Source organism: Chionomys nivalis, chromosome 2 (genome assembly GCF_950005125.1).
Source record: "Chionomys nivalis chromosome 2, mChiNiv1.1, whole genome shotgun sequence".
NCBI lineage: Eukaryota > Metazoa > Chordata > Mammalia > Rodentia > Cricetidae > Chionomys > Chionomys nivalis.
In genome coordinates this window covers 48,820,336-48,847,405 of record NC_080087.1, presented here as the reverse complement: position 1 = coordinate 48,847,405, position 27,070 = coordinate 48,820,336, and the positions used below count along the sequence as shown (strand labels likewise).

At 42.7% G+C, this 27,070-nt stretch overlaps 1 protein-coding gene and 1 pseudogene across 1 annotated transcript in view; one reads left to right on the top strand and one right to left on the bottom strand.

Moving 5' to 3' along the window:
- The window catches only part of Ros1 (ROS proto-oncogene 1, receptor tyrosine kinase), a 133,976-nt gene extending 107,355 nt beyond the window's left edge, over window positions 1–26,621 (bottom strand). Inside the window, exons 1-5 of the mRNA XM_057761983.1 lie at window positions 26,295–26,621; window positions 12,238–12,282; window positions 10,406–10,465; window positions 8,814–8,840; window positions 4,810–4,870 (exon numbers count right to left, since the gene is read on the bottom strand). Of these exons, the coding sequence (XP_057617966.1) occupies window positions 4,810–4,870; window positions 8,814–8,840; window positions 10,406–10,465; window positions 12,238–12,282; window positions 26,295–26,417 (316 nt within the window). The 5' untranslated portion in view covers window positions 26,418–26,621. The remainder of the gene's footprint in view (window positions 1–4,809; window positions 4,871–8,813; window positions 8,841–10,405; window positions 10,466–12,237; window positions 12,283–26,294) is intronic.
- On the top strand, window positions 19,818–22,562 carry LOC130869656 (stress-70 protein, mitochondrial-like; annotated as a pseudogene).
- Window positions 26,622–27,070: the final 449 nt, after the last annotated feature.

Here is a 27,070-nt window from a genome sequence, read left to right as displayed (position 1 = left end):
CCTCTTTGTTTACATTTATTTGGGGCTGTTAAAACCGCACAGGCAAAGCCCGGCTCCACCTTCTTCCTTTACAGTAAACCCTTAAGTATCCGCCGTTCGTGTAGGTTGTTGACACCTGGAAGAGGTGTCCAGCGATGGCGCTGGCAGTGAGGAAAATGGCCAGGAGGCACAGGAGTCAGAGTTGTGTAAGCATCAGTTAAAGAAAGTTTCAAAACCACAGTGATGCATACGGAACAACACCGGTGAAGCGGGGCCGTTCTACTGAGAACTCAAGAACAATGGCAATGGGCTTTTGATCCTACTGCACGTACTAGCTTTGTGGGAGCCTAGGCAGTTTGGATGCTCACCTTACTAGACCTGGATGGAGGTGGGTGGTCCTTGGACTTCCCACAGGGCAGGGAACCCTGATTGCTCTTAGGGCTGACAAGGGAGGGGGACTTGATTGGGGGAGGGGGAGGGAAATGGGAGGCGGTGGCGGGGAGGAGGCAGAAATCTTTAATAAAGAAATAAAGAAATAAATCTTTAAAAAATAAATAAATAAATAAAACTTCACAGCAATAATGAGTCAACTGAGAAGCAGCATAGGTGAAGTAGTGTCGTTCTAAATCAGCTTCATCCTACATCCGGGGCTCTGCCACCACAGCACGGAAGTAACTACAGCTGCATCTCTACTATCTCCATGACCCCAGACAACTATTTAAACACTGCACTCCAATTTTCCCATCTGACAAGTGGGGTTAGTTATCTCATTTACTGCCTGTGAAGACAAAGGGAGCTGGTAAATTAAGGAGAACAGCAGTGCCATACTCAAAGATGCTAAATAAAAATAGCTATGGGGGGGGGGGCTCAGTGGGCAAAACGCTTGCCATGCAAGTCTGACAATGTGAACTCAGAACCCGTGTAAAAATGCTGGACGAAGTGGCATGTGTCTTTTTTTTTTTTTTTTTTTTTGAGACAGGGTTTTTCAGAAGCTATGGAGCCAGTCTTGGAATGTGCCCTGTAGACCAGACTGCACTCGAACTCAGAGATCCGCTTGCCTCTGCCTCCCGAGTGATAGAATTAAAGGTGTGCGCCACCACCCAGCTGGCATATGTCTTAATCCTAGCACTTTTGCAGGAAGATGGAAGGTAGAAACGGGGGAATCTCCCAAAAACTCACTGGCCATTGTGTACGTAGCACAGTGGGGGGAAAAAAAGAAAAGAGATCCTGCCTCAAAATAGGTGGAAGGTGAAGACTGACTCCTATGGTTGTCTGCTGACCCCTTACAAGCACCAGGACACATGTGCATCCCCATACACACACACACACACACACACACAGGCTACACACACACACACACACAGATTAGTAGATTGTTATTTTGATGCATTGTTAGCAATTAACGCCTCCTATCACATAGAAACGAATATGACTCATCTAAAATCAAATAACAAAGCCCAGGCAGAATAAATAAGTGCAGTAATGAACTAGAGATGGACCTGTGGGGGGGGGGGGGGGGGGGCAATAAATGCCTTTACCTAGTCTTGACACATCATTTTTTGAGCCAAATAGCACAGATCCAAAGCCAATGAGAAATTTAAGTAAAAGTTGATTATCTTATAATCTAGCACAATTATATAACTGTCACCAAGGTAATAATATAATTACAGAATATAAGAAAGGGATGTGAGTTCAGTTTGCACTTTTCAGTTCTGACATTCTTGGCTTCTGTAAATTTGCCATGGCTCTGTGGAACAGAGGAATTATCTGACCATTTGCTCTGTCAGACATCGTGACTTCAGAAGTGTGTGTCCCAACTGCTTAGCAGATGCTGGAGACAGTGGCACATGTTCCAGGCCTGGTGGTTCACAGCTGCCATCCCAGCACTCAGGAGGCTAAAGATTGCCAAGTCTGGAGGGCAGTTAAGCAGTGAATGTCGGGCCAGCCTAAGCTACAGGCCGAGTCTTTCTCTAAGCAGCAATAACAAAGTGCACAGAAGATCTCTCAACATGGCAGGGAGGGTAAGGGTGCTTGTTCCCCAGCCTGATGATGTTGAATGGAGGCCGCTTGTTGGTTCCCGGCTGCTCAGCCCTGAAATAACCACTCAGAAACTGGGTTAATTAAATCATTGCTTGGCCCATTAGCTCTTACGTCTTATCAGCTAACTCTAACATCTTAATTTAACCCATTTCTATTAATCTGTGATCACCACGAGGTCATGGCCTACCAGCAAAGTTTCAGTGTGTCTGTCTTCGGCAGCTCCATGGCTTCTTCCTGACTCTACCTCCTTTCTCCCAGCATTCCGTTTAGTTTTCCCCACCTAGCTGGGTTCCCCCATAGCTCTGCTATAGGCCCAAAGCAGTTCCTTTATTAACCAATGATATTCACAACATACAGAGGGGAATCTCACATCATGATGACCCTAGTCCAAGTCACACCCATGAGCTGTTCTCTAATCTCTACAAGCATACTAGAGCATGCACACATACACACACACACATGTGTGCACGCATACGCACAGGCACTCACACACACACACACACACAAAATGTAGGGACTGAAGAGATGTCTCAGTGATTAAAAGGACTTTATAATCTCACAGAGGACCTGAGTTCAGCCCGCAGCAGCCATGTCTAGTGGCTCCCAATGGATTGTAACTCCATCTCCAGGGGAGCTGACTCTCTGGCCTCCATGGGTACCTTCACTCACATGCACAAAACCACATACGGACACAACATATACACATAATTAAAAATAATAAAACTTGTGGGATGTGGTACTGCAGGCCTTTAATCCCAGCACTTGGGAGGCAGAGGCAGGAGGACCTCTGTGAGTTCAAGACTAGTCTGATTTAAAAAGTGTTCCTGGACAGCCAGAGCTGTCACACAGAGCAACCCTGTCTCAAAAACCCTAGAAGTAAAATAAAACTTTTGTTGTTGTTGTTGTTGTTGTTGTCGTTTTGAGACAGGATTTCCCTATGTAATAGCTCTGAGTGTCCAGATACTCACTTTATAGACCAAACTGGCCTTGAAGTCATAGAGATTCACCTGCCTCTGCCTCCCAAGTGCTTGGGATTAAAGGTGTGTGCCTCTAAAACGAAACTTTTAAAATTAAAATAAATAAATGTAATTTAAATTTTTTAAAATAGTACATAAAGGACCAAATTATATTTTTATTTCAACCTTAAATAAAAATTACTGTATGCTAATGGCATTCATGTGCCCCCTGAACACTTCATAACTTTTCCAGGGGCGTGATCTAATTGAGTATTGTCATAGTCACTTCCCGTCTCCCACTGCACTTTTTATGAAAGTTTTTTGTTGCAATAGGCATCACCAAAAGTATCAGCCTTATTAGCAATGAAGCTGGGAAGGAGTATAGTAGGATCTACTGTTATGTCACCAACCACATGTGAGCAGCTGATACAACAGCATCCAACAGATGTCCACTACCCCTGTATCCCTGAGGACTGTATTTCTTGTATTCCCCCCTCCTCGGGGTGTGATGATGGCTTCAGGTGCTTCCATGATACCTGGGGGGTGTTTCTGAGCACCACTTGGAAACCACAAATACAAACTGTTATCCATAGTTAACTTTCACAGTGTAGTTGGAAAGACTGCCACACATCTGCCCATTACAGAAATGCAGAGCATTGCTTTCTGTTCCTTCTCTTTATGAGACACTAAAGGGCAGCGTATGCTGGGACAGCAAGCAACACACTCCCCTCAATCCCCAACAGCCCCTGGAAGCAAGGAACCAACCTCTGAGAGAAGAATGACAGCTTATAGAAGAGGCAGGAAACCCAGTCTGCTAAAATCTGTCAGCGGGAGGAGTCTCTGGGGAATCTGCTGGATTCCACTAACATCATCAAGGCTGAGTTGTCAAAATGCAGGCCCTTCAGACATCATGGAGAATCAGTTCACTAGGATCAAGCCCCCTACTTAAACACATCCTGCGCAGTTTCAAATTAGGCCCAGGGAGCTGCCATGCACAGGAGTTTCCCACCCATTCCCAATCCAACCCTGGGAGGCACAGCTTCTAAACACTCACAAAGCCCTGCTGTCTTTTCTGAGTGGCCATGCACACGGTACATTCTTTATTGAATAACTATTAGCCGAACAATGTACTTCACATTAAATAAATTATTCTGATTTCCATCGGCTCATCAAAATAGCAGCCCTCCTTGATATCAAGTCTGTTCAGGATGTGGTACCTCCTCCCTCACTGGATTAACAGGGGTTGAGCCAGGCGTGTAGCTCATCACGAGAGTTCTAGCCTAGCAAGCACAAGACCTTGGAATTTGATCCCAAGAACCACGTAAAACTAAATGCGTTAGTGCACACCAGTATTCTCAGAATAGAAGTAGAAGCAGGAGGATCAGGAGTTCAAGGTTTTCCTTGGCTGTATATCAAATCCAATGCCTTTTAAGCTTGTGAGAACCTGTGATATATATATATCATATGTGTGTGTGTGTGTGTGTCTACTGACCTTAGTCATGTTTCCTATGGCCTGTATTTTATATACAAGAGTCTAGTGACTCTTCATCAGCATGGCCTTAGTGTTTGAAATCACAGAGTTCTTTTTTTCACATACAAATGTTTTGGATTTTGAGACCTCTGCAGTCCAGGCCAGTCTTGATCTCATTGCAATCCTCCTAAATTAGCCTCCTGGGTGCTGGGACTACAGCTGAGAGCCACACTGGCCTTATATACAAATATTTTCAATGCTGTTGAGATACAGCAGTGTAGGTTCTGTGAGCGGAGCTCCCTTATCCTTTCCTAAACCTCTGGCAGTGGCGATTACTTCATGACGTCAGCAGTGTTTTCTCACCCAGCACTTCCTCTTCATAGGTACCCTCTGCAGTGCTGCAGCCGACCTCACAGGCCTCTCTCTGTGGAAGACAAGGGGCATGAGTCAGTGCCTTGGAACTGTGTTTGCTGATAAACTTCAACCACAATCGGGAACCTAAGTGCCTTATCTATCTTTATAATTGGGGTGAGGTGACACATGCATGTCATTCTAGCCCTTTCCAGGCAGAGGCACGAATTCAAGGCCATCCTTAGCTACTCAAAAAGTTTGGGGCACCCTAAGCTTTATAAGAACCTGTCTCTCCAACTCAGCCAACAGAGCAAGTTCCAGTACAGTCAGGGCTAAATACAGAAAAACCCTATCTCGAAAAACAGAAATAAATAAATAAATGAGAGAACCTGTCTCAAAAACATGAGAGTAAGAAAGAGCACAAGCATTTAAAGCCACACAGTAGCTCTAGTGGGTTTTAGTGACCTCCAAAATTGTGTCATCATCAACACAATGTGATTTTAGAACACCTTCCTCATGTCAGGAAGAAACCCAACAGGGTGCCCTTATATATTTCAGTTTCTTCCATTTCATTCCGTTGACTGTGACTCTTGATTTACTGAATTCATTCTGTGGCCCTGTCATTTTATAGTTTGAAAAAAACTCTGAGTTTAATAGTTCACTTTTATTTTTACCATCTAGGTTAAACTTTTGATGAGCTGAAAACCTAAAATTCCAACCCAACATAAATGCATTTGGTTGTCTATTTGTTGTGCTATCTCTACTCTTCCTTAGAATTAAAAATTAACTACAAGTTCCACAATAGCCAAGCGTTCTATTGGGTATTTGTACCAATACTGACGTTTAAGATCTACAACAGCCTAAACCACGATAGACAGCTTATCTCCTTAAAGCAAAAAAAAAACAGAGTACATATTTGAGGACTGAAACCAAAACTGCCTGCCGCTCTTAACAGGTGCATCGCTCTCTGTCACAGAGAAAATAAAACTGCGAGGAAAAAGCACACGTCATAAAACTCCAGCAAGGCTGTGCTCAACTTCCCCGGTGTCCTTGAGTTTATCATTGCGATACCAGGAACAGCCTGCTGTCAGTTTCCCAATGATGGTAGGTACCGCGGCACAATGCATCTGCCCTGGGAAGAAGAGCTGGAACGTGCAAATATTAACTTTGAGATGTTTGAGCTGTGCACTGAGAGGAAGTAGAGCCCGATAAGCCCAGGGTTGCTTAGTTAAGGATTAATTCAAACACCATGGTGTGGGCCCAGGATTGTTTAACTTAAAGGTCCGTGTACTTGTCACATCCTCTCTGGAAATTTGAGGAAAGCTCACTTGGCATATCCACTGACTGTGGAGAAGATACAAACCAAGAGGCAAGAAGAGCATTACATAAAATGAAGGTTTTTCCTCCAAGAAAAAAGAGAATTTGTTTAGAAATATGTATTACTTAGAAATATAGGCCAATCTGAAAAAAAAATTGAAGGAAGAAAATTGTGGTCCTGTTTTTCCTGCCCCCCCCCCAGAGGACACATAGAATAAACTCTGTCAATCTCAGAGTTTAAACATTATCTCAAGTGGAGACAACACTGTCAGCTACGTTGCCCCACTCATGAAGACAAAGCAACATCAGGCTTTAAATAAGGGCATCCTGCATTTCCCAAGTCTAAGGGACCTGGCGAGAGCATAGAGGTGGTTGCATCAAAGCAGTTCACAGAAACTGAACCAGAAGCTTCTAGATGAGACATTTATCCTATTTATTCCAGGATACCTGACTGCCAACACTTCTCCGCCCAGGGGCTTTATCCATCTGCCATCTTTAAGTCGATCCTCACTACCACTTTCTCACAGTACTGAGACCATCTTTATTATCTCTTGACTTCCCAGGCTGGCTCATTGGGCTGCCTGCATCTTTCCTCATTTTCTTAACACTCGGAAGAAACACTCTCCAACCTCCGCATGGATTGCAACATTCTTCCCCAAAAAAGCTTTCATTCATTCAAGGATATTTATTGAATCTCTTTTCTGTCCCAGGTGTTGTTCTGGGCAGCAAAGAAGACGGTTAAGTTCCCTACCTTTGTGGAACTTACATTGTCTTAGAAGGGGTATAAAATAAAGGATTGACAAGTTTAAAACAAACACCTCAGATAACGAAAGTGTGTGACTGAGTGTTGTGGCAAGAGGATCAAAGTTCTGGGCCGTGACTAGGAGACTTCCTTTAGTGTGGTCAGCTGGAACAGCACAGAGATGACGCTCAACCATGACTTGAGCAATTACAAGAAGCAGGGAGAGTATTCGTGCGGAAGAGAGACACCTAGATGGCTGTAGAAGATTTGAAGCCATGTGTCTGGCACAGAGAGCACTATTTCATTTTGATTTGTTTGTTTGTTTGTTTGCTGGGGGAGGAGGCTCACACCAGGCCCAAGGATGAAGATCAGAGAACAGCTTCACGGCTCATTTCTCTCCTTTTACCACATGGTGGCCTGGTATCAAATTCGGGTCGTCAGGTTTGGCAGCAGGCTCCTTCACTCACTGTGCCATCTTGCCATCCCATAACCAGGTTTTAACTGAACGATAATAACATTTCTTCACAAATAAGCAGGGGCAAATGCAACTAAGAGTGTTGGCTAAGGATTTTGGTGAATAAAAGGGATGAAAGGTTTCTCTTTGGGGTTTGGCTTTGTTCTGTTCCAGTTTTGTTTTTGGATCTCTGTAGGCTGGTCTCAAACATGTGATTTCACCTGCCCCTACATGTTTGGAATACAGATGTACAGCTGGCCTAAGAGGTCTCCTGCAATGTGCTGTGAAAATGTTTGGTGGAGCACTCTGTGTTTGGAGAAAGAAAATGCAATTACAGGCCATCAAGATGACTCAGTGAGTTAAGGAGTTTGTGGCCCAGCTGCTAAGCAGAGTCCCATCCCCAGAACCCACTTGGTAGAAGGAGAGAAATGATTCCTGAAAGTCGTCCTCTGACTTCCACGCATGTGCATGAGCACATCCACCTACCCAACACAAACACCAAATGAATAAGTAAACCTAAAGAAAAGAAAAAAGAACATGCTCTCTGCAGGGATATCCCTTCTTTCCTCCCTGTCAGATCGGCCTTCCCTTGGTCCAGGACAGGAAATGAGAGTCTTCTAGATGAGACTAAAGTTACGGTCTGTCCTTGGACTCAGGATATACAGTAGATTTCTCATATTCAGACAGCTGAGAGACAAGCATATTTGCTATTGCATCTTAACTGAATGTACACGCACACTTGTTTTGTGTAAACATGTACCTTAAAAGCTATTTAAACTGAACACGGTAGCACAAGCTCGTAACGGCACTTGGCAGTAGAGGCAGGAGGACCCGAATTCAAAGTTTCCTTAGCTACAGAGAGTGTTTGAGTTCAGTCTGGCATACATGAGATATCTCAAAAAGAAGGAGGAAGCCGGGCGGTGGTGGCGCACGCCTTTAATCCCAGCACTCGGGAGGCAGAGGCAGCACTCTGTGAGTTCGAGACCATCCTGGTCTACAAGAGCTAGTTCCAGGACAGGATCCAAAACCACAGAGAAACCCTGTCTCAAAAAACCAAAAAAAAAAAAAAAAAAAAAAAAAAAAGAAGGAGGAGAAGGGTACACAAGCTACTTCCACAACACTTACATTGTAATAGCTGTGGACAGTGAAGTATACATGATTTGAAGGATGGCGGATGTAAAGACGTATGTAGGTCGTGTGCATATAGTACTGCATTCTCAATGAGGGATTTGTGAATTTGGGGATTTTCTGAAGCCTGTTCTCCTTGGACACTGACAGATGATGGTTTATGTATACATGTGAATTTGTATGTATCTGCATACATATTAATAAAGACTAACATATATACATGGATACATCAAACGGCAAATATCTATGCCAAAATGAGATTAGACCCTCGTTTATGACTGAGAAATTCTTCATCTTCCTTTAGTAGCCTTTGGAAGTCTAAGAACTCACACTTGGGTTTGATTATATCTTCTTTGTAAGTGATTATGAACTCACCTCAGAAATGGTGGTGTAAGTATCATTCTGCATAGAAAATAAAAGGAAAGGGAAGTTAATGTCCTGAACGTTGCAGATAACTTCAGTGATTCGGCTGTGAATTTCCTACAACTGAACTTTTTTTCCACGGCCGATAATCAGCAGTAAGACAAACAAGTGAGGCTGGAGGGATGGCTCAGAGGTTAAGAACAGTGGCTGCTCTTCCAGAGGTCATGAGTTCAGGTCCCAGCAACCACATGGCAGCTCACTACCATCTGTAGGGGGATCTGATGCCCTCTTCTGGCATAAAGGCATACATGCAGATAGAGCACTCATACCTAAAATAAGTAAATCTTATTTTAGGTATAAGTTGATATAGTTGATATAGTCATAGTGGCATATGCCTGTAATCCCAGCACTTGGAAACTGATGGAGGAGGATCTCAAATTCAAGAGCATATGGAGACCCTGCTTCAAAATAAATAAATAAAGTTGAGCCTGTTGTGTGAATAGCTTTAAAATTATGATATTTGGCCAGGTGGTGGTGGTGCATGCCTTTAATCCCAGCACTCGGGAGGCAAAAGCAGGTGAATCTCTGAGTTCCAGGCCAGCCTGGTAGACAGAAATAGTTCCTGGACAGGCTCCAAAGCTACACAGAGAAACCCTGTCTCGAGAAAAAAAAATGATATTTGTGTCAGTAGGAAAACAGTAAAGCGGGTTATCTACTAGAAAATCTCGGTGAACTGGGAGAAGCCTGTAATAGACCAGGCTAGGGAATTTTACTGAAGCTCAAGAGAGACAATTTGAAATGAAAACCACTTGGAGCTCTAACTAGCAAAGGCCAGCAATTTCCTCTGCCCACGTTGGTGGCTTCCTGTATGGTTGCCTGGCAACAAATGGTGTGCCCACTCATGCACTCAGCCAGAATCAGTACCTGCTTTGTGCCCACCCTGGTCAGTGGAGGAGACATGGTCTAGAAAAGCTGAGTGCTTCATGCGCTGTAGGAACTTACATAGTGGCATCAATGATATTAAACACTTAACTAGACAATAAGTTGCAATTTGTAACGGTATGTAAGAATAATTCAGTCCAAATGACAAATACTTTGTTTGCAAAATTCATTCTATAATGCACACAGCCACAAGTGAGGCATAAATAACTTTTATAACTGAGGTTTACAAGGCAAGAAAAGTTATGAAGGTGCACATATGAAAAATTAATTGTTTACAGAGATTCATGATGCTTGTATCCCAAGCTGGGTTCAAACCCTAAGTCACTCCTGCTTCCGCCTCCAGAGTGATTAGATCACAGTTATGGGTTGCAAACCCAACTTCAACATCCTCAAATAAGTGTCATCATTATAATTTAGCTCATTAACAGAAAATGATATTAGGGAGATGGGCTGTGGTTCAGTCGATAAATTGCTAGCCCAGGTTCAACCCCCAGTGTCTCATAAACTGATGTGGTGGTATATGATTGTAGTCCCAGCACTCCAGGGAGAGAGAGTAGGAAGATCAGAAGTTTAAGGTCGTCCTTAGCTACATATGAGTTTGAGGCCAGCCTGGGCTATCTTGGGCCCTGTCTCAAAAATACGCAACAATAGTTAATACTTACACACTTTAAAGCACACTTTTCCTGATCTACAGAGCTCCAAAACTGACATCCTTGGATGCACTGCAAGAGATAACAAGACATGGGCGTGAATAAAGAATTGTGAATTTTTGGTTACTTGAGAGTGCATAGTAAGAAAAGTACCACTTTGTATTTTAGAAATACGAATGCATTGGCTAAGATAAGCCCCCTGGACTATCGGAGCTGCGTATTTACAGACAGGCCAGGGCACAGTATGGCTCGCTGCAAGATGGTAGGACTGCAAAGTGAAGTTAAGTCCTGCGCAAGATGGCACCCCAAGAGCACCCAATATCCTATCGGCTGGGTAGACGTCAACCAGTCATGTCCAGGACAGCAAGACATCAAGTGTATCCTGGGTCTCCAGTTGTCCTCATACAACCAACAAGGCTCATAACCAGGAACTATAACCAGGCAGAATGTCAAAGCTAATAAGTAGACCATTTCTTAATCTATTCCCTTCTGACTGCTTTTACACCAAAGCTGCCCTCAAATGTCCTCCTACAGCTGTGCTGGTCTCCTGTTGGACCACTGGCCCATGGATCTGTCTGTCACTCTCCCAGGCTGCGTGCTGCTAACCCCCAGAACTGTGCCTGGCTTCCTAACAAGCTCCACCCAAACCTGCACTCCCGCGTCAGGCACCCACACCTGAGTCTCTACAGATTCCCTGTGTGACACACTGAATCCCTCATATCCAAACATTCTCCCATTTGTACGCTTGAACTAAAACAGGAACCCAGGTATGTTTTTCTTTCTCTAACTCCTAACCCTCATACCACAAACAAGGCATCCCCCAAGTCCTCCTGACCCACCTGGTCACTAGTCAACTTTTCTCTGGCTCCCTACTCACCGTCTCAGCTGTCTGATGCGCCCCTTCACAATGTGCTAAATGCTATTGGAGGAGCACTCTCAATTGCCTCTTGGGAAGAGGTCTTTTTTCAAACCAAATGAGGCATGGGGTCATAGGACTTTAATTGCAGCACTCAGGAGGCAGAGGCAGGTAGATCATCATAACATGAAGGTTATCCTGATCTATACATCAAGTTCCAGGGTACCCAAGGCTACATAGACCCTGTCTTAAAAATAAAACCACCTGGTCACATATTCATCCACTTCTTTGTTTATTTATTTTTGGGTTTTTTTTTTTTGAGCTCAAGATGTGAGCTCTCAGCTTTTGATCCAGTGCCAAGCCTGCCTATTGCCATACTCTCCAGCATGATGGTCATGGATCCTAGCCCCCTAAAACTGTTAAGTCCCAAATAAACTCTTTCTCCTATGAGTTGTTTTGGCTGTGCTATCTTTTCACAGCAATAGAAAATAACTAAAATAATACTCCATCATAGAAGTAGCACATTGGTATGTGTTTGGATAATATTGTGTCAGAACTCTTGAATTTAAGAGTTGATACTGACCACTTGCACGATAGTGGAACTACTGTTGCAGAGGTGACCAATTGCTCTCTAATTGGACCTAAGGCTCACTCCAGAGTAGTCTGTAGCTGTAAACCCGGTCAAAACCCATGGTGGAAGAGATGCCAGGCCTTGTGCAGGGACTGAACACTGTCAGCTAAACTGACATCATTTCAAGCTGCCTTAGAAATATTTGTGTTTACATCCATAGGCAAAAGTGATTCTCAACATTGACCACAGAAGCCTCTTATTCCAGCCAACAGTGAATACAGAGATTCGTGGCTACCTGATAGGCTAAGAGTACGTGACAGAGGTGTGCTCAGTCCTGAACAAGATAGTTACACCAATATTCCCTTTTTAAAATCAACACAAACTGTAAAGTTCTTGGTAATAAAAGTAGTTACTTACCGCCTCATTCAGATTGTATGGTGGGCCAAGGTCAAGCTGTTTGCCCTGAAACAAGAAAGGACAATTAACGTCATCAAGAGCACCAATACCCCACAGTGCGCCATTGCACGGGTTTTTAAGTTTCATGGAATTCATTTCTTCTCATTGTTTGCTGATTGTAGAATAACTTGCCAAGTGTTTCCAAGTCATTTACTCTGGCGTGAAGCTGGACAAAAGGCTGATGCAAATTACGGATGTCTTGCCTAGGATCCCGCAGCACCTACAAGGATGGGGGTGAGAGTGTGGCGGAGCAAGGATGACAGAATCTCATGGGGAATTAACCAAACCCGGGGATTAGGTGACTGATCAAAACAGAGGTCTCCTTAATTAGAAATGAACTAGTTTCAATTTTTTCCCTTCTCTTTCCAATTAGTCAGTAACTGTAGGGAAACATACAAATTTGGAATGTCATGTTTAGTAAAATATAAATTCTCTCTTTAGTTCTCATATATTTGAAATTTTCAGGGTGGCATTTATGGAGCTAGTGGACATTCTCAACCTGTGGGTCATGAACCCTTTTCAGGGGTTGCATAAGATTATTCTGCATATCAGATATTTGCATTACGATTCATAACAGCAGCAAAATTACAGTTATGAAGTAGCAACAAAAATAATTTTATAGTTGGGGGTCATCACAACCTGAGGAACTGTATTAAACTGCATTAGGAAGGTTGAAGACTACTGGGCTAGAGAGATGGCGCCACAATTAAGAGCACTGGCTCTTCCAGAAGACATGGGGTTCGATTCTGAGTATCCATATCTGTGACTCCAGTTCTCAGGAATCCGATGCCCTCTTCTGGCCTCTGCAGGCACTAAGTGTAAACATGGTGCAAAGATACAGAGGCAGAACACTCATACACACAAATAATAAGATAAAAACAAGAAAAAAATGAAAAGGAAGCTTTTGGTTTGGAGTGCCACCTGTGCAGAGGACCTGAGTTTAGTTGCCAGCACCCACATCGGACTTCTCACTAGCACCTGCAACTCCATCCTCTAGATGGAGCATCTTCTGGTCTCCACAGATGCCTGCACCCACATGCAGATACATACCCACACAGGGACACTCACACACATACAAATTAAATGACAAATACTGTCTTAATGCTTTTGTTTCATTTTGTTTAATCTTCCTGGATTTGGAAACAGGGTACCATGTAGCACAGGATGGCCCTCCAACTTGCTATGTAATCTTGGAAGGCACAAGAAGATGGTGACTCAGAATGTGATTGAGTTTAGTTGTTTCTTGTTTTGTTCTGCTTTGTTTCAATTTCCCCAGTGCTGGGAGTCAGATCCAGAGCCTCCTGTATGCTAGGCAAGCACTTAAGAAAGTTTTCTGTGAGACCAGCCTGGTCTACAAGAGCTAGTTCCAGGACAGGCTCCAATACCACAGAGAAACCCTGTCTCGAAAAACCAAAAAAAAAAAAGAAAGTTTTCTGTGGTTTGTTAGTTGGAGTTAGGAATTGGGTTTTTTTGGTTTGTTTTAGTGGTGGTAGTGTTTTAAGAAAAATAAAAGAAATCTTCATTTATAGGAAGATTATAAAGAATGGCAATGCAGGATCCATAATGCTCAGGTTAGTGATATCACATGATTATGAGCTACTTTTTATTCATGTTCTGCTCTACTGACTGGGTTAAAACCATAGGCAGAGGCAACTTACATGTACATTTCTATTACTGCTCAGTCCTGAGCAGAACCTCTGCAATTTGGTTTGACTTGGTTTTGTCTGGTCTAGTGAAACAGTATTTCTCACATACCCTAGACTGGCCTAGACCCTTCAATCCAACTGCCTCACCTTCTGAGTCCAGAGATACAGGTTTGCAACATCCTATCTATCCAAAGAGTATCTACCTTAGCAGTTTGCTGAAGGAGAAAGCTCACAAGGCCTCAGTCCAAAACGAACAGCTACAGGCAACTAAGGAACGCTGAGAGAGGAAGGAAATAGACTTCCCTAGGGAAGAGCACAGCATTGGTTATTCAATACCAAATGGTCAGCCCTGAGAACATATGAATACAAGTGGCATTATATGAATTGAGCAGATTGTATCTCTGTATTTGTGGATTTACACTATATATATAGTGAGATATATATATATATAAATATATATATATATATCACAATAAGCAGAAAAAGCCATGTATTTGAAAGAGAACAAAAGGTTGGGTATATATGAAGATTTAGATGTAGGGATATAGCCCCACCCATTGGGGGCGTGTTCGCCTCGGGCTAATGCTTACTGATAAATCTGCCTGGCATGATCCCAGCAGCCCCTTTTCTCTGCTTTTCCTGTTCTCCACGGGAACCTGTGGTCCTGTAAGTCTATTTCTCTATTAAAGCTGTATATATTTTTATAATCTGTCTGCATTCATTTACGTTGTCACATTTAGGGGAGGAAAGGAAAAAGGGAAATTATAAAATTATAAACTCAAAATAATTTTTAAAAATTTCAAAAGAATAGTTTTCTAAGTTGGGTGTGGTGGCACATACCCTTGATACCAACACTCAGGAGGCAATGGCAGGCAGATCTCTGTGAGTTTGAGGCCAGCCTGGTCTACATAGTAGGTTCCAAGCCAATCAAGACTATAGTGAGACCATATCTCACAAAGCAAAACAATAATGGTTTGTTGATATGAAACACTGAGTTAGAGATGTAATCAATATAGCAAGGGACATAGTATTCATCCTTGGCTTCCAGTTCTATAAACAAAATATGTCCCTGGAGATGATTAAAAAAAAAAAAAAAGTCCTGAGAAGGATGAAAGTGTAGTTTAAGCATTCAGTGCAGCCTCTGAACATACAGAGCTATCACAGGAGACAGCCCTTTCCTAAGATAATGGTATACCCCTTCCCTCCCATGCACTTCAGGCTTCTTTTCAGGACTCGGAGAAATGCCTGATGGGTAACTACTGTTCAATATTTACATGCAAAAGGAATGCTTAAAAGCAGACGCCCCCAGTCCCCCCCCCCCCCCGCCCCACACACACACGAATTAAAAAGCTCTAGGAGTTCCTGTTGCCTTTATCCAAGGACTTCATGCTGTGAGGTTAATTTGAAATCAAACTCAAAATTGAAAAGACAAACATTTTCATTCTTGGTGATTTATACTCGAAAGGAAGACGGGAGTTTGTTTTGCATAACAAGTAATAACAACACTTTGTACAGAGAACTCTGACATTTAAGTTAATTTTGTAACCTCCTGAGGGGGTTATGTGGGTTTTTATTATTGTTGTTTTGTTTAGCTTCGCTCTATTGTTTTGGCATCTTTTATTACACTTGTCTATTAATTTGGTGGAGCAGTGGGGTGTCTTGGGACAGCATGCGTGGACATCGAAGATAACTTAAGGAGTCAGCCCTGTCTCCCATCGTGTGGGCCCTGGGGATCGAACTTGGGTTATCAGACTTGGCAGCAAATGTCTCTTAACCACTTGCCAGCCCTGGTTTTTCTGTTTGTTTGTTTTTGTTTTTTTGAGGTAAAGCCTCAGGCTGGTCTTGAACTCACTAGGTAGTCAAACATGGTCTTGTTCTCCTAATCTCTTGCCTTCACCTCCGAAGTGCTGGGATTATCAATGTGAGCCACCATACCGCTCTTCCAAATGTTTAATAGGACTTTGCGTCCATGACCTTGCTCAAAATGAAGCTTTGGTTCCTGTAGGACGATTAAATCCTAATCACACAAAATCAGATGAAAGATAACTGATTCATAATTGATTATTTTCCCATCTCTTCAAAATTATGTTAGCTCATAAAGACAAAAGAGAAGATGCTGAGTTGAGCTTATGTCCATGTTAAACACGGAAACAGGAGAAGATTCCTGATGGCTACAAAGCCGTATTGCAGCAGGCATGAATCCCTGGAACTGCTAGAGAGGAAATTCAACCAGCTGCACAGGCGCCTACCACGAGCCTTGACAAGCCAGCCTTTGTCAGGTCTGTGGTTTTCCAAGGGAGCGAATTATGTCAGCATTTTCCCAACCTCGGTTCACTCACCTTCCATCCCCCTTGAAATCACCAGAGCTCACAGTCCTAGAATCATCCCTCCAACCCAGGCCAGGCTTATAGTTGTCTTATGGGAAATCTGAATAGCTGTTCTCAACAACGCTACATAACACGCACTGTTACTAACCCTGTTTTATAGCCGAGACCCAAAGTTTGGTAAACCGCTCGGGTTCCGGTTTCAAAGAGCACGGAAGTTGTGATCTCTGTGAACGTGCACAAGCGTTCTCTGTGCTTTGGACCTTCAGCAGTCCCTGCAAAGCTCCAGCGAGCTAGCCACCTCCAACACACAAACCTGGTCCCACATCACAGACCTCCTAACCCAACACCTACTCCTTGGCCCCAGCCTTTTCTATCCTGGCACCTGAGCTAGAACTAATCGAGTTCTTAACTTCCTCCCTTACAAACGGAACCAAGCAGAATGGCTTGCATTTTACCTCATCTTAACATATAGTTGCTCCTTAAGAGATGTATTTGACTTAGTATTTCTCAGTTCACATCTAAGAAGAAAAATAATACTTAATCCAGAAGCCAATTATGAGCTTCATACCTGCAACCTCAGCTTTCAGATAAGTAAGACGGGAGGTTGATTCAAATTCCAGGCCAGAGAATGAGATCCTGACTCAAAAAAAAAAAAAAATTAAGCTAAGCACCCCTTCACAAAAAAAGGGAAAATATAACAAAATAATGTTCAACTCATAGCATTCTGAGAAGATTCAAACAATGTACTTGTATAATACAATTTTTTATGTTTTTACCTATCAATTAAAAAATAAAAATGGAGCATAACTCAGTGGTACAGCTCTAGCCTGCCATATACAAGGTTCAAGGCTCAACCACAGCACTGCCAAATAGAAGCACATAAATTTAGATTATTTTTTTAAGAATTGTAAAGTGTTGGAAAGATGGATCAGTGATTTAGAGAATTTATTGTTCTTGCAGAGGACCTGGGTTCTCAGCACCCACAGAGTGGCTCACAACCATCTAAAGTCCCAGTTCCATAGGGTCTGATACCCTCTTCTGCTGTCCCACAGCACCAAGCACTCAGGCAATACACAGATATATACACACAAAATTTAGCCAGGCGTGGTGGCTCATGGCTTTAATCCTGGCACATGGGAGGCAGAGACAGGTATATCTGTGTGAGTTTGAGGCCATCCTGGTCTACAAAGTGAGTTTCAAGACATCCAGAGCTATACAGAGAAACTCTGACTTGAAAAAAAGCTGAAAAAAAAATCACAGTTTAGTGCAAACTCTTAGGAACTTCTTGACATGTGTGAGTTTGCAATACACCGCCTTTCACACAGACTCATGATTAACTATGCAATAATCTCAAGTAATTTCTGATATGCAGGGCTAAAAATATCATTTTTGATATTTATAAATAACTTTGTTTTCTTAAAATTTATAATTTGCATTCTAATCTATAGTGAATGTCAGCTCCAGCTTGCCCACACCTTTATTAACCATGAACTTTTCTGCATAAATATTTGTATCTTTACCAAGCCAAAGGCAGAAATAAATATTGGTTTCCCTTTTCAGTTCTGTGTTTAGTCTGAGGCTGACTAAAACATGCTAAAACATGCATTTTAGCAGTTTATAGGTTTTTTCTTTAATTTTATTACATTTATTGGAGGAGGCTGAGCAAGTTACAGGACACATGTGGAAGTCAGAGAACAACTTGCAAGAGTAGGTCCTCTCCGTCATATGATTCCTAGGGACTGAACCCAGCCCACTAGGCTTGACGGAGTCCTAGGGATTGAACCCAGATCACTAGGCTTGGCCAAGTCCTAGGGACTGAACCCAGGCCAGCAAACTAGGCGTCTTTGCCCACTTAGCCATCTCACCAGCCCTAAAGCTCTTTTTTGTGATTATTTACATTCTTATTTTAACTGCTTTTATTTATGTCCAAGTTGGTTAATTTAATGTAATAGCTTTTTCCACATTGAAACTTTCTCTGTATCATTTTTGTTTATTTTCCTAATACACAGAATAATTGAAGTTTTAAATAGTTAAATTGTTAGGGAATCTGAATCTGTTTTAGCTTTGAGGGTTTTTTTTTTTTTTTTTTTTTTTTTTGGTTTTTGGTTTTTGATTTTTTTTTCTAGACTGGGTTTCTCTGAGAAACAGCCTTGGATGTCCTGAAACTCAATCTGTAGAGCAGGCTGGCCTTGAACTCCAGAGATTCACCTGTCTCTGCCTCCCGACTGCTAGGATTAAAAGTGTGCACCCCCGGTGCCTGGCCCAGGCTTTTCTAAGATTTTTTTTTTTTACTATGTGTATATAAATGCTTTGCCTGCATATGTGTATGTATACCATGTGCATGCCTGTCAGATCCCCTAGATCTAGGACTTCAGATGGTTGTGAGCCCCCATATAGCTCATGGGAAATAAACCTGGGTCCTCTGCAAGGAAAAGTGCTCTTAACCTTAAGTCAGCTCTCCAGCCCATTTTTGGCTTTTGACATAGCCTCCTGTAAATTTGGCTACTATTTTAATGAGACAAAGTAGGGGCTGTTGTGTTTTGTTTTGTTTTTTTCTTTAATGTGCTTTGGTTTTTGTTCTTTGACTGCTGGTATTTCAATCACACCCTTTATTTACAGCTCCGAGAGGTTATTCGAACCTGGTGGTTAATGGAGGGATTTTTTTTTTAAGTGCATAGTACCTTATGAGGCATTATGGTGTACAGCTATAATTTCAACTCTTGTGAAGAAAAACCCAGAGGATTGGGCATTCAAGGTTGTCCAGATACATAGGGAGTTCAAAAGCCAACCTATATAATCCCCAACTCAAAAAAAAAATGGTGGGGTGGGGTGGGGCTTTGATAGTTTGAATCTTTACCTATAAAGCTGAGCATGGTGGTGCCCAGCTACAATCCCAATACTTGGGAGGAAGAGGAAGAAAGAGGGTTGCAACTATAAAGTCAGCCTGGTCTGTATAATGAGTTCCAGGCCTATCAGGACCACACAAGACCCTGTCTTGGGGGCTGGAAGGGTGGCTCAGCAGTTAGGAGTATTTGTTGTTCTTGAAGATGACCTGGGTTCGGGTGTCAGCACTCGTGTGGTAGCCTCACCATCATCTCTACCACCAGTTCCAGAGGATCAGCACCCTCTTCTAAGCCCCACAGGGGCTGCACCTGCATGCATGCTGGCAAAACATTCACACACAAGCCGGTTGGTGGTGGCGCACGCCTTTAATCCCAGCACTCGGGAGGCAGAGGCAGGCGGATCTCTGTGAGTTCGAGACCAGCCTGGTCTACAAGAGCTAGTTCCAGGACAGGCTCCAAAACCACAGAGAAACCCTATCTCGAAAAACCAAAAAAAAAAAAAAAAAAAAACATTCACACACATAAAATAATTTTTTTTAAATCTAGCCAACACTTTTAATCCCAATGCTTGGGAGACAGAGGCAGGGAGGTAGATCTCTGAGTTCAAAGGCAGCCTGGTCTACAAAGCAAGTTCTTGGGATAGCAGAGAAACCATGTCTCAAAAAGTAAGTAAATAAATAATACATAAATAAATAGCCTTTTAAAAATGCTTAAAGTCGAGCTCCGGACCTGTGCGGTGTTTGCTCTCTGCTTCCGCGTCCCCTCCGTCCAGCCGCCATGATAAGCGTCAGCAGAGCCGCGGAGGCGCATCTCGTGGGCGCCTCAGCCTCCCGGAGTCTGGCGGCCGCCGGTCACCAGGATGGCTGGAATGGCGTTAGTCGTGAAGCTTTTAGATTTGTTTCAAGAAGAGATTATGCATCAGAGGCAATTAAGGGTGCAGTTGTTGGCATTGATCTGGGTACTACCCACTCCTGTGTGGCGGTTATGGAGGGCAAACAAGCAAAGGTCCTGGAGAATGCTGAAGGTGCCAGAACTAAGCCTTCTGTTGTTGCCTTTACAGCAGATGGAGAACGACTTGTTGGCATGCCAGCAAAGCGACAGGCTGTCACCAACCCAAACAACACCTTCTATGCTACTAAGCGTCTGATTGGGCGTTGCTATGATGACCCTGAAGTACAGAAAGACACAAAAAATGTTCCCTTTAAGATTGTCCATGCCTCTAACGGTGATGCCTGGGTTGAGGCTCATGGGAAACTATACTCTCCTAGTCAGAAAGGAGCATTTGTTTTGATGAAGATGAAAGACTGCAGAAAATTACTTGGGTCACACAGCAAAAAATGCTGTGATCACAGTCCCTGCTTATTTCAATGACTCACAGCGACAGGCCACTAAGGATGCTGGCCAGATATCTGGGCTAAATGTACTTAGAGTGATTAATGAACCTACAGCTGCTGCCCTGGGGTATGGTCTGGACAAATACGAAGATAAAGTCATTGCTGTGTATGATTTAGGTGGTGGAACCTTTGATGTTTCTGTCCTGGAAATTCAGAAAGGAGTGTTTGAGGTGAAATCCACCAATGGGGATACTTTCTTGGGCGGTGAAGACTTTGACCAGGCTTTGTTACGTCACATTGTCAAGGAGTTCAAGAGGGAGACAGGGGTTGATTTGACCAAAGACAACATGGCACTTCAGAGGGTTCGGGAAGCTGCTAAGAAGGCTAAGTGCGAACTCTCCTCATCTGTTCAGACTGACATCAACTTGCCATATCTTACAATGGATGCTTCTGGACCCAAGCATTTAAATATGAAGGTAACTCGAGCTCAGTTTGAGGGCATCGTCGCAGATCTAGTCAAGAGGACTATTACTCCATGCCAGAAAGCGATGCAAGATGCAGAAGTCAGCAAGAGTGACATAGGAGAAGTGATTCTGGTTGGTGGCATGACGAGGATGCCCAAGATTCAGCAGACTGCAAGATATTTTTGGCAGAGCCCCAAGTAAAGCTGTGAATCCTGATGAGGCTGTAGCCATCGGAGCTGCCATTCAGGGAGGTGTGCTGGCTGGTGATGTCACCAATGTGCTGCTCCTGGATGTCACTCCCCTCTCTCTGGGTATTGAGGTGTTTTTACTAAACTTGTTAATAGGAACACCACTATTCCAACCAAAGAGAGACGGGTATTTTCTACCACCGCTGAGGGACAAACTCAAGTAGAGATTAAAGTGTGTCAGGGAGAGCGAGAGATGCTGCAGACAACAAACTTCTAGGACCGTTCACTTTGGTTGGAATCCCCCAGCCCCTCGTGGAGTTCCTCAGATTGAAGTTACATTTGACATTGATGCCAATGGTATTGTACACGTTTCTGCCAAAGATAAAGGAACAGGATGTGAACAACAGATTGTGATCCAGTCTTCTGGTGGATTAAGCAAAGATGACATTGAAAATATGGTTAAAAATGCAGAGAAGTATGCTGAGCAAGACTGGAGAAAGAAGGAGCGCGTTGAAGCAGTTAATACGGCTGAAGGAATTATTCATGACACGGAAACCAAGATGGAAGAATTCAAGGATCAGTTACCTGCTGATGAGTGCAGCAAGCTAAAGTAATAGATTTCCAAAATGAGAGGACTGCTTGCGCAGAAGGACAGTGAAACGGGAGAAAACATTAGACAGGCAGCATCTTCGCTCCAGCAGGCATCACTAAAGCTCTTTGAGATGGCATATAAAAAGATGGCATCTGAACGGGAAGGTTCTGGAAGTTCTGGTACTGGGGAACAGAAGGAAGACCAGAAGGAGGAGAAACAGTAACAGTGGCAAGGCATTGAGAGAAGAGGCCAGAAGGACAACATGAAGCTTGGGAGTAAAGGGACGTCCTGAGCAGAAAAGGGTCAAACTTCAGTCTTTTTACTGTGTTTCTGCAGTAACCCATATAATTTCCTTAATAAATATATGTAGTGAAAATTAGCTAACTCATTTTAATGGGTGGTAATTCAGAAGTAGCAGTTCATACCATTCTGTCATAGCCAGTTAGTTTCAGCCACGTGTAAAGGGGTGGGACAGGACTGTATACCAATCATTATTAAGATATATCTGGTTTGTGCTGAAGGGGCCATGTTTTCAAAGTGTGAAACCCATTTCACATGCAGTAGTCTTGTCATGGACCTTGGATTGTATGTAGATCTTTGTTGGCCAAGAGGACTGCTATAAAGAACGGTCTATTTGTATATGAGGCGATCCTTCAACAGGCCTTGCAAGACCAAGCTACCTGTGCCATGCGTGGCTTGTTGGTACAGAAGCTAAGCCAGCTGTTAGCCGTGGCTTACAGAAATGCAGGATAGTGATGAAGTCTTCCGTGGTCCTAAGCCATACTTTCCAAGCTACCCTCTTGGTTGGCCTGTGTCTGGCACTATATCCTTGGTGATCATTCTTTTCATCCATTTTGGAGGTTTTTTTAAAAAAATAAAATTCTAAAAACTTAAAAAAAAATAAAAATGCTTAAAGTCCCTGTCACAAGAAAAACAAAGAATGAATTTCCATCTTTATCTTTACTCCCTATGTAAGCTATGTACATAGCTTTAGATCTGGATTATTTTCCATTTTCTGCCCAGTCTGTTTCTACATGAAAACAGACTGTGAACATTTCTAGACGTTGCACTGAATTAGGGGGTGAGGGTTTTACTCCGTAGTCTGATTAGGATTTGTTTTTCTTATTTTAAATTATGGGGTATGGGAAATTTCCAAGTGTGCACTTGAGTACCAGTGCCTCAAAGGCTAGAGGTGTCAGATCCTCTGGAGCTGGAGTTACAGGTGGTTGTGAGCCACCCAGTATGGGGCTAGAAAACAATCTTAAGGCCTCTGCAAGAGCAGTACACGCTCTTAACCAGAAAGGGGTCTCTCCAGCATCCACCTGACCCAGTTAGTTTGTTGTTGATGCTTATGTTGTGTTCACATACAAAAAAGGTACTGATATTTGCGCGTGTTTTTTTTAAAAATATTTATGTATTTATTATGTATGCAATATTCTGTCTGTGTGTATGCCTTCAGGCCAGTAGAGGGCACCAGACCCCATTACAGATGATTGTGAGCCACCATGTGGTTGCTGGGAATTGAACTCAGGACCTTTGGAAGAGCAGGCAATGCTCTTAACCTCTGAGCCATCTCTCCAGCCCTGCATGTGTTTTTTTTAAACAGGACAGCCTCTGGAGCCCTGTTTCTTAATCATCTTTTAGTGGGTTCCTTTAGAACTTTATAAGTAAATTTTAAACTGCATTGTCATTATTCTCTAATTTGTCCAAAGATGAAGCAACAATACAGTGCTTGAGCAACTTTTAACTATCTAATGATCAAAACTTTGACACTTCAGCGCACTGCAGATTCCTTGAGGGCGACCGGTCACGAAACGGGTTTCCTTGAGTTCCCAGCTGCAGCCACTGCAGAACTGCAGGTGCATGGTTTCCCAGGGACTCTACTGAATAGGACTGACGCTGCTGAGCGAACGCTTCTGAATTCAGTTCAGTTGTTAAATCGTTGCTGAAGCTGAGAAAAGTGTGATGAAACCGAACCTTTAATTTGCCGCTGTGCCCTCAGGATCTACAGCGAAACGCACTTCTACAAATTCTTTACTATGAATCTTTGGGGTTTGTGTTTGTTTCTGTGATATCAAGTGGTATTGGAATTTGCTATTTTTTTTTCTGCAGAACATGGCATCTAGAATTCAAATACAAGGCCATTAGTATACTGAGCTCATATATAAGCTCCCTCAGTCCATGTGAATCGCCCCTGCTCAGCAAGAACTCAAGCTGGTGCTTCCTCCCCCCCCACACACACATACACACACACTTCTAACATTCTTCTCTGTGGTTGGTTGCTTTTTCCCACACTTCTAACATTCTTCTCTGCTGTTGGTTGTCATCACTGTCTGCTTCGCTGCATGGCCCAGGGTACCCTGGAGCTCACTCTGTAGCCCAGGCTGGCTTCAAACCTGTACCAATTCTGTATCTGCTGGGGCTAGAGGCATGAATCACTATGGCTGACCTCATTCCTGCATTCTTTTATTCAAGAGTGTGTCTCATGGCTACATGAAAAAGAAAATGCCTTAATGTCAACACCCATCAAAATCTGGAAATCAAAGGTGTTCATCGCAGCAAATGTCCACATGAAAAAAGGCAGCAGGAAATAACAAAGTGGAGTACATCATGCCACACAGCGGCTGTGTTCAGATATCCATCCACCTGCTGCTGTCCCTCCCACACCTGCGTGGGAGGCCCAGCTCAGAACACTCTTAAAACATTTACTGGTCAAACCAGCAGACTGTGTCTCTCGCAATTACCACCTCAGGGGCTGTGCCCTTCTCTGTAGGTGGTGAACGGAAGGCAGCCCAACAAAGGAACTGACTGTCTGTCCGAGCTGCCAAACCCTGAGGGCATGGGGCCCACACACAGAGAACAATAAGGAGAGCTAGAAACAAAATGAAGACGTTGGTTGTTTTCAGAACTCCAGTCAGTTCCAAAAGTAAGGGAACGGGCAACTTGCAAGGGTACACTCATGACAGAGCGCTCTAAGGACGCCAAAGAGATTGTTTCCATAGAATTGCGGGATATAGAGAGAAATATAATGTGAAGTGAGGCGGGTGTATGTAAAATTATATGTATGCTTAAGTCAGTCCCAATGGCTTGCTCCTGTAATTCTAACCGTAGGCAAGCTGAGGCATGAGTTTGAGGACAGTATATGCATATATACGTATACCAAGATGCATTTGAGAAAAATACCAAAAGAAAAATAATCAGGGGTTAACCGTGGAATTACCAGTCTTCGTTCTTTTCTCTTTATCATATAAACAGTATGAGATGTATAGATATGAACCTCTACTGCAGCATATACGTATTATTATCAGAAAAAAAATAAAAGAAATCTCTTTTAGGGCAGAAAACAATAGCCCAGGCTGGCATCCACTCCTGGTCCTCCTGCCTCAACCTCCCTCACATCCTCTGACTTCCATGATATTTTTAAGTTTGTATTATAAGTACAATAAAAACTTAATGTAAGCTAAAGCAAACATTTCTGCATCAAAGACAGTAAAATCTTGGCAAAGATTTCTGTAACTATTTTTGAAATGCTACTAACTACAGTTTGCCCAAGCAATGATTTACTGCTTTACTTATATTCAAACATAAGTGTGTAATACACACTTCTCCAATCTTCCAGAGAACTCTCCATTGAGCGTATTAGCATAAGAATAAGCACAGTGCTTGGCACTTAGTTACTTTATAATAAAGCTGTAAAATGTCATACCCAAGCTGTCATGCTATTTCATCTTTTGGGGGGGTATCATTTTGTTTGGTTTTGGTTTGGTTTGGTTTGATTCTTAGAGACAGGGTTTCTCCATATAGCCCTGGCTGTCTTGTAATTCACTCTGTAGACCAGGCTGGCTTCAAACTCATAGAGATCCGCCTGCCTCTGCCTCCTGAGTCCTTGGATTAAAGGTATGCACCACCACTACACAACTATGTTATTTAATCTTTAGAGAGGAAGAATGCATGTCTTCCCAGCTTCAGTATTTGGCTTTTCGAGTTAATTCCTAAATATATAAGAGTTAACTTAAAAGGAAGTTTTAAGCACAACTAAGTTGCTATTGAAATGATATCATGTAATACATGCAAAAGGGACAACAACAAGAAAATCTTTACATGTCAAAACTGATTAGTCAAACCTGGCAAACGCATAGGTAGCAATAAAGAGACACAAATAATCTTGTCTCTTGATAGAAAATGTTGTACCTAGCTCTGCACCTGCTCCCTGGTCAGCAAGCCATTCACTGTACCACCAACTGTTAACCAGGAACTGGAAAGTTTACAGTGTGCCAAAAGCCCATTTTATATTTTAAACAAATATTAATGATTTTATAATAAATTACTAAGTGAAATATTTTACAGTTTGTAAACTTGATTCTATTTAAAGATTATTTTAAACAATCCACAAATTCCCCCCCAAAAAAATCTAGAGTGTGATGACAAATAGTTAAAATATCCTGCATATATTTTGGAATTACATATTCTCTTGCCTTCAGTGGTTAAAAAAATAAGTGGAAATCCTTGCTACCTTCTCATGGAAAAAAAAAGAAAAGGTGTCATGAGGAGAAAACGAACCTCAGTTACCAGGAGATTGTGCTCCAGTTCCTGCGAACACAAGCATCAGGTCAGTGAAACTTACCAGGTTAGTTATGCAGGATGTCAGGCAGCTGCTCAAAACTGTACCCTGTACCACAGAAATGCAGATGCAGCCGAGGATCACAGCATTGGCAGGTTTCGGGGTGAGCCCGCCGGGGCTCTTCATCCCTCATCCAGGCTGGCTTCCTACACGGCTGGTGTCGTCATGTCTCCATCTTGCTATAGGAATTCTTTAGGCTTCATCACTTCTGTCGCAAGAGGGACTAGTGGCTTATCTGTTTTCTTTTTGCGATGTTAGAGTCTCTTTCCCTCTTAAAAGAACATTGAGAGCCGTTGGTTTAGACCTTTGGATCTTAGATAGCTCGGAACATCACAGTGTGGCTATTTTACAGTTTAGCTTAATGCCCATAACGAAAGGCATGCACTGGCTTAAGGTTAGCTCTTAGGAGAGCTCTCCACGCGAAAAGTAAACAGTGGGTCTGCAGATTGCGCCCCAGCGAGCCGGGCCACACAAACTTGATGCAGAATGCTTAGATCCGTCAGCCACCGTACTGCTTTGAGGTTGGCTAAGTTATTCAGGAAATTGGGTTTGGACTGTGCATGCTTGGCAAACCGTAGCTTACAACAAATATTTTAAAAATTGGAAGCCTCAATAGTGAGCAATGAGACAGAAAAGAAAATAGGAATGCTTTGAAATCAAGCATGTATTTTTTTTTTTTAATGAAAGAATAAACAAAGCCGAAAACGAATAGACAATTTCTCTGAGGGTGAGTTCAAGACAAGGAAGTTTGTTTAAAAAAAAAAAAAAAAAAAAAAAAA